The 8,628-nt window shown below is 36.7% G+C and overlaps 1 protein-coding gene across 1 annotated transcript; it reads left to right on the top strand.

The window, feature by feature from the left end:
• The first annotated feature begins 4,658 nt into the window (after positions 1-4,658).
• LOC132293571 (L-type lectin-domain containing receptor kinase IV.1-like) lies at positions 4,659-7,147 on the top strand. Its single transcript, XM_059791107.1, has one exon. The coding sequence runs from the start codon at positions 4,818-4,820 to the stop codon at positions 6,885-6,887; it is 2,070 nt and encodes a 689-aa protein (XP_059647090.1). The 5' UTR covers positions 4,659-4,817; the 3' UTR covers positions 6,888-7,147.
• The last annotated feature ends 1,481 nt before the right edge of the window (positions 7,148-8,628 follow it).

Genomic DNA, 8,628 nt, shown 5'->3' with positions numbered 1-8,628 from the left:
AACCAAAGTGCCACTCAATTAGTTATTGATCTGACACAAAATATAGGTAGGACTTAACTTTTGTAGTTAATCCGTCCCTTAATCCAGAGTAGGTAAGACTTAGCATTTTTGAGCTAATCCCCCTAGTTTGACACCGTCCCATATCGGTGCATACAAACCATCCATCCAGTATTGATAATATATATATATATGATAGCATAACATATCAATATCAACATATCCAATCATAAACATAACAAGAATGTTTAATTAGCATGCTTGTTCAATACATCCAGTACCTGATTCTCTGACAAATTTTTAAATGCAGAGAAGAAATATTACCATTCTGTAACTCACAATAAGCATAATAATAATAATAATAGTATATACATGCTTACTTGTAATTACTCCACAATATCCCACAAGTTGACATAAACAAATTCTTGGTAACATCAACTAGTTTCATATTAAGTATTAACTGAATTTATATTAGTTAATAGGCTTAATCCCATACCACTGATATATGATTTACATATCAAACTCCCAACTCAAATGCTAATTTAAAATTAATCAACTTGAATCGTCTACAAAATTTCAACCATGTAAACTTCCTTAAAAGTGTCTTACTGTCACTTATAAATATATATAATCATTCTGTAATCTAATAAACTTAAATTAAATTATAGAAACATGATTTAACAATATTACCATTCCCAGATAAATTGCAACTCATAGGGTTATGCACTTAAAATCCTCTGCCTCCAAAAACAGTCCACAAGTTCACCTGGAACTATAACGGTTTAAATCTACCGATTTCTTTGTAATTTATTATGTATCATCACACCCCCAGAATTTCTAATAGGACTTAGATGCTACTGAAACATCCCTGCATAGCTCTTAATAGCATCTGAAAACACCAAATTCTGAAACCCGCAGCCAAAACCGTCACTGAAAAGGCGAAAAACTGAAACCTGTTGAAGGAGCCGGCTCCACACAAAGTGGAGCCGCCTCCATTCTATGATGGAGCTGCCTCTAACTTCCTAAAGAGCCGGCTCCATCCTTAGATTGAGCCTGCTCAATCTTTTAATGGAGCCTGCTCTATTCCTCATTCCCCTGTGCGTCTTCTTCTCCAGTTCCAGTGGTATCCGGCATCTGTATTCCTCCAACTAAGTTTAATACTGATTAAAACTAAGTCTTAGGGAGTTCCAAAGTTAATTAGATTCATAACTTATTAACCAAATCATATGGAACAAGAGTTACACAAAACAGCTTCTAAGTGGATTAAAATCCATACAAGAACGCATACTGTTTCAGGTATCTAGCCCTGCGACCCAGAATAATTTTAAGATTTCCCACTACGTTTTAGAACTATTAAAATTCTTAATCCATCAATTGACATCATTAACATGAATTAAGTAAAGCAAAACAGTAAAACAAACAACACTGTAAAACGAACAATTTAACAGTTCATAAACATATGTTTATTAAACAATGCAAGCATGTGAACCAGATTTATTTTAATCCTTATTTCATCCTGAGATTGTGTTAGGCATGCAAAGAACACAGGTCAAAAAGGTAGAGCTAGTTATAAAACTTGTCTGTGAGACTCAGTTCAGAAATCTCAGCGTCTTTCTTCTAAGTTTTTCCGGCGCCCCTTTGGTTTTCCTTCTCTCTGTTTCTTCTGTCTCCACAACATGGTTAGGGTTCAAAACACCCTTGACAGCCTTATACAGATATATTTATAGGTTTATAAGTTTACACAAAACCCTAGTTTAATTTAAAACCTACACTAAATCCTTAGTCGGCCCATATGAAACCTAATTAATGTTTAATTATGTCGGCTACCTACGTGACGTCTAAAACCAAAACCCTAATTAATCTTACTAACATAAAACTCTATTTATAGAAAATCCATTTATACTAAATTAAATCATTTAACAATTAATTTAATTTTCAGTAAAAATGATTAATTCTATTTAAAGAAAACAATTACATCCAATACTTAAAACCCAATTAAACAAACAATTAAATAAAAACAATTAAAATAAAACAATCAAACAAAAACAAGTCATTTAAATAATTCACAATTAAATCAACAAATTCACAACTAAATCAATAAAACATAATTTAAATAATTAAATAAATTTCAGAATTATCCTTGTTAAATTAGGAGTATTACACAAAGTCACCCGGCCGTGACAGTTGAAATTTTTTTTTGTAATTATGTGAGACCAATTTTATTGTAAGATGCATTATTATTAGGGTTGCAAGTTGGGATGGCCTAACCCAGCTCAGTCTCCACCCAACCTCAACCTGAATTGGGTTGGGTTGGGTTAGGCCAGCCCAAACATTTTCGAGCGGGTCGAGTCGGGTTGACTGGTTTAGTTTTTTTATTTTTTATTTTTTTTCGGGAATTTATATATAATATATATAGAGAGATGATATTCCCACTCCACTTTTCTCCAATTACAGTACATTTATCATTTTCTTTTAAAGGAAATGACAAAAAAGTCTTGAATTCATTAATACACAATTCCTTAATTTATAATGTCATAACAACCCTTTATACAATTTTTTTATTTTTTTATTTTTTATTTTACCTTCTTTATTTTCTTTACTTTTTTTTCCTTTCTTTTTGTTTTTTCTAGAGGTCCTTTCAAAGAAAATAATTTATTCTCTACTAATAATTTTATTTTTGACAGTCAAAAAAGATAATTTATTCCATAGTGACTTTTTTTTATTTTTTTTTGTACAATCGAAAGAAATATTTATTCAACAAAATTTACTTTTTGTCAAAAGAGGTAACTTTATTTTTTTGGTAATTTTTTATGCGTCCTGTCAAAAGAAATAATTAATTCCATAAAAATAACCTCTTATTATTATTATTTTTTTTGGTCTTATCAAAAGAGATAATTTATTCAATATAGATAATTTTTTTTTTAATCATCTTCCTTTTGTACTTTTTATTATTATTATTTTTTGGGGATCTTGACAATAGAGATAATTTATTTAATAAATATATTTTTTTGGGATTTTTTTTCTTCATGTCGAGAGATAATTTTTTAAATGGTAACTTTTTATTTTTTTATCCGGCCAAAAGAGGCAATTTATTTAACATAATAAAAATTTTTTTTTTTTTGTCCCTTAAAAAAAAATTATTCAAATTTTATTTTGTTTTATTTGTGTTGTCAAAAGATACTTAAAATATTAAAGATTAGAGATAAGGGGAGAAAAAATGAAAGGGCATTTGTGTCATTTAAAAAGTAATAATTATTTACTTGTAAAGGTAGGTTAGAATTATCATTTCATTTAAGATTGTAGTGCAAATGTTGAAAAGTAGAGTGCAGATATCGCCTCCCATATATATATATATTTGATTATATTATTATTAAAAAAAACAAAATACTTTTAGAGCAAATCATTTCAGCCTCCCCAATCGCCTCTACGGTCTCATTCTCAACTCTCTCTCTCTCCCTCTGCAACTGCAAACTACAAAATCTACAAGAATTAGAAGTTCAAAACCCATATAATTCAGTTTATCTATCTGTTTGCAAGAATCAAAAGTTCAAAACCTATTACCTATATCAAAACCCATATCAGCGTATCATTTCAGATTGTTCAAAAAATCAAAACCCATATCGGCAAATCATTTCAGATTGTTCAAAAAATCAAAACCCATATCTTTCAGTTTCCATCGCCCGTTGTTCCAGTTCGGGTTCGCCGTTCGCAAGCTTCAGTCGCTGTCTCTCAACTCTCAAGCTTGCCCCCCCTCTCTCTCTGCAACTGCTAACTTGTATGTATGGGTTTTGTTTTAATTTTTGGAATTGATGGCTGTAGCGGCAGTGGCAATGGCGGAGGCGGAGGGACGGCGGTGGTGGATTAGCGGCTGAGGGCGATCGAAGATGGCAGCAGAGGGACGGCGGCGACAAAGGGGGCAGCAGCAAAGAGAGAGAAAGAAGAGAGAGGAGAGAAAGGAAAATATAAAATAAAAATTTTTTTTTTTTTTTTGGGTTTTGGGTTGGGTTCGGGTTGAACCCGAACCCAACCCGAATATGTCTAGGTTTTGATAAAAACTCAACCCGAACATGAGCTCAATTTGCGAATTTTAAGTCCAAATTTCAAAATTTTTAATCTGAACCCAACTCGAATATGTCTAGGTTTTGATAAAACTCAACCCGAACATGAGCTCAATTTGCAAATTTTAAGTCCAAATTTCAAAATTTTTGGGTTGGGGTTGGGTTAGGCTAGGTTAGCTTACCTAAGTTGCAACCCTAATTCTTATTTAGATGAGACCAATTTTATTGTAAGATGCATTCTTAGATATAGTTTAGTATACCCAGCTCACCAAATATCTTCTGCCATAACAATATCTACTTCGGGCGTAGACTGGTCCAGTCCCAGTGGACAAATGACTAACCAGTGAATCAAATGTTACATTGTTTTGCAGTTGGGCTATTAATTACAGTATTTTTAATTTCAAAGTCCATCCAACACCCGGTCAAGCATGGCATCATGAAAAAGAAAGGGGGATCCACAATAGGCTCCGTTCTGCATATATCTTCAACCACGTGACTTGACGTTTATGCTTAATGAGTTCATACAAGTGAATAAACATCCAATAGATCACACATTAAAAGTGACGAACAATTCATTGCCTGTCGTGTTCATCTCTTTTGTATTAGTCAAATCATGCAGAGCAAAATAAATTTATAAGTATACTGTTCTATGCATTCTCATTTAGATAGACTTTAGTATACCCAGCTCACCAAATATTGTCTCCCAAAAGAATATCTACTTCCGGCCTAGACGAATAACTAACCAGTGAAACAGTGAATCAAATGTTACATTGTGAAAAGGAGATGACCAATCCCAGGAAGAGTTGTTTCCATACTCTAGCCATGTCCTCCAAGCTTGTAATAGTACTACTGTTGTGTCTTGACTTAGCAGCCACTGAAGACATTGGTTTCACCTACAATGGTTTCCGATCAAACAATCTGAGCCTCGATGGCATAGCCAAGTTCACGCCCAATGGCCTCTTGGAGCTCACCAATAACACCGTACAACAAACGGGTCATGCCTTCTATCCTTACCCAATTAACTTCAACAATTCATCAAGCACTACTACTTTCTCCTTCTCCACCACTTTTGTCTTTGCCATCATCCCCAAATATCCAACCGTGAGTGGTCACGGAATTGCTTTCGTGATTGCACCAACAAGAGGCCTCCCCGGTGCTATTCCAAGCGCATACCTTGGTCTTTTCAATAAGACCAACGATGGCAACTCCACTAACCGCGTTGTCGCTGTAGAGCTCGATACCCTTCAGAACCCGGAGTTCAATGATATTAACAATAACCATGTTGGGATTGACATTAATGGATTGAATTCCAAACAAGCCAAGCCAGCAGGTTATTATGCTCCTAATAATGGTCCGTTCCAGAACTTGTCCCTTTTTAGTGGCCATCCGATGCAAATCTGGGTGGTCTATGATGGTGTGGAAAAAGTCATGAATGTCACACTAGCTCCTCTTCATGTCCAGAAACCAAATACACCACTTCTGTCCTACTACACTGATCTTTCACCTATAATCAATGAAACCATGTATGTTGGCTTCTCATCGTCCACCGGCTCAATCCTAACGCTCCATTATATATTAGGATGGAGCTTCAAGATGAATGGCCAGGCTCAAGGGCTCGACCTCTCTCAACTTCCTAAGCTTCCTCGAATTGGACCAAAGCAAACATCTCGAGTTTTGACAATTGGGTTGCCTGTGATTTTTCTAGTCTTACTGTTAGTAGTGGTCTCAGGCACAGTTTACTACGTTAGAAGGAAGGAGAAGTATGCAGAAGAACTAGAATATTGGGAGCTTGCCTATGGGCATCATAGATTCAAATACAAAGATCTATATATTGCCACCAAAGGGTTTCGAGACAAAGAATTGTTGGGAACTGGAGGATTTGGAAGGGTCTACAGAGGTGTATTACCTACCTCTAAAATTGAAATAGCAGTGAAGAGGGTCTCTCATGAATCTAGACAGGGTATGAAGGACTTTGTTGCAGAAATAGTTAGTATTGGGAGGCTACGCCATCGCAACTTGGTACAATTCTTGGGCTATTGCAGGCGCAAAGGAGAGTTGCTTTTGGTGTATGATTACATGCCCAATGGAAGTTTAGACAAGTTCTTGTATGACCAACCAGAGTTCACCCTCAATTGGAGCCAGAGATTTCAAGTCATCAAAGGTGTAGCATCAGGGCTTTTCTATCTGCACGAAGAATGGGAACAAGTTGTGGTTCACAGAGATATCAAGGCCAGTAATGTCCTGTTGGATGGAGAATTAAATGGGAGATTGGGGGATTTTGGCCTAGCAAGATTGTATGAACATGGAACTCTTCCTGAAACTACCCATGCGGTTGGAACTTTTGGGTACCTTGCCCCGGAGCACACTAGGACCGGCAAGGCCACAACGAGCACTGATGTGTATGCTTTTGGGGCATTTTTGCTTGAGGTTGCTTGTGGAAGACGGCCAATAGAGCCACGAGCACCAACTGAGGATCTAATTTTGGTTGATTGGGTGTTTGCTTGTTGGAGTGGAGGTGATATTCTTCGGGCAGTTGATCCAAAATTGGGTACCAACTATGTGCCAGAGGAAGTGGAGTTAGTGTTGAAACTTGGCTTGCAGTGCTCTCATTCAGAGCCGGTGGTTAGGCCAACTATGCGGCAAGTTGTGCAACATTTGGAGGGTGACATTCCTCTGCCAGAGTTGGCATCGCTCCGTATAACTGCCACTGGTCTAACTTTTGCACACCGTGAAGGCTTCGATGATTTTGCAATATTGTATCCAAATTCTATGGAGAAGGCATTTTCACACTCATCCTCTGCTGCAGAATCACTTCTCTCTGGAGGCCGATAATACTAAACGATTTGTTTCAGTAATTAACCTTATGGACAATTGACGTATTTGGTGAACCATAAAGGGTGCTTCTTTTTTCTTTTTCTTTTTTAGCTTTTTTTCATGAGCGTTAGTGCACCTACCATATCAGTATTGGTGCGCTATAGAATTATGTATATCGAAATTTATCTGGTTTCATTTTCAAGGGTCATTACATTGTTTCCAATCCAAGTCTGGTACACACAGTTAAAAGTTACAAATTCCATTTGGTTTGGAAGAAATCTAGATCAGTAAGATGTTCTTGCACACAGATAATTGGTATTTCTCCCTTCCTCCCTCTCTTACAAAAAACCCACCATCTAAATTAAAACAGTTTCAAATTTGTAAATTCTTCTATTTTTGGGTGGATCCACATTTTATACATCTTATATCGAACTAATGTTACAAGAGCACAGGAAGGCAGATCGATTATGATGATCTACACTAATGACATGAGGTGAGAGTAACTTTTTCAAACTGGGGGTATGTGGGTGCAATTTTTTACACCCGAACACCTAAAGAGATCAATTACGGAGAGCACACAGAAAAAATCAAGAAGGGAGCAAGCAAATCTTTGAGATAGTAGTAATATTTAGAGTTCGATGCTCTTCACCTTTGTTCAGGCTCTATTTATAAGCGTTTTTTGCTTAGGAATTTACATGGAGCCATTTCCTGTCTTTTATTCCCAAACGTGGGTAATTTATGCGTACAGATCGTGCATTCGACATTATTGCGAGCGTTATGGAGTTTGGGCCTTGTCAACATTGGGCCTGTTCATTCTGCCTTTTGTTTTAAGTAGGCCTTCCTTCGCTAGGCTTATGTTTGATTATGGGCTTCTAGCTTTTTTAACTTTGTTGTGGGCTGCCTTTTGTCGTCACGTGGTGTTTTGCGATTGACGTGATTTTTTTTCCCTCCACACTTTACCCCCGATTCCTTTTTATGAATTTTGATTCTTATAAGGAATTGTAACCGTTTTCGCGAAGTGGAGAAGTTTTCGCGACTGTTACTGCTGATCATATCTTCATGCTTATATACTGCGTTTTCGTGATTTGGGCATCTGTATCTGTGATTTTGTTCCTGAGTATTGGCGAGAATCCGATTGCTAGCTGCTTCAACATCTCATTCCATCCGCCGAGGTTAGTCATCTTTTCGTTCCATCTTTCCTATATTATGAGTCAAGAAAGTAGTGAACGAACTCATAGCGTTCACATGTCTGATTCTGAGTCAGGAACTGTGGCGGCGAGTCTGAGCGATTATGCCGAGGGTCCCACAGTCCTCCCTGCAGATGTTGTAGAAAGGAAGTCTTTTTCGATTTCTTAGTTGAGAAAGAAGAATCGTGTTCCTTCTGACGTTACCCTTGAGGAATACGACCATGATTTGAACTTTAGTATAGGTGAGGGTTTGGAAGAGGGCGAAATGCTCTTCTCAGCTTTGCATTTTCCCGCCTTTCAATTCCCCTTAAATCCTTTTTACCTTCGGGTTTTGTCGGTGTTAAATTTTGCTCCTCTTCAAGTTAACCCTAATTTCTTCCGTATTATCTCCTGTCTTCTTGCTCTGAACAGGGTTCAACGTTTAACCTTGAATCTTGCCGATCTTCTGTTTTGCTACTCGCTTGATAGATTGAAATGAGGAGAGGGTAGGTTCCACCTTCATTCTAGACCGGGTAGAACTCCTTTCTCTCATCTTAATACCCCTGACAAAGAGTGGAAGTACAAAATTGTTA

Source organism: Cornus florida, unplaced genomic scaffold (assembly GCF_030987335.1).
Source record: "Cornus florida cultivar Cherokee Brave unplaced genomic scaffold, ASM3098733v1 CherokeeBrave_3.0.0_Hap2_Chr02, whole genome shotgun sequence".
Taxonomy (NCBI): Eukaryota; Viridiplantae; Streptophyta; class Magnoliopsida; order Cornales; family Cornaceae; genus Cornus; species Cornus florida.
Note: the sequence above shows the minus strand (reverse complement) of the source record. Positions and strands in the feature narration are given on the sequence as shown.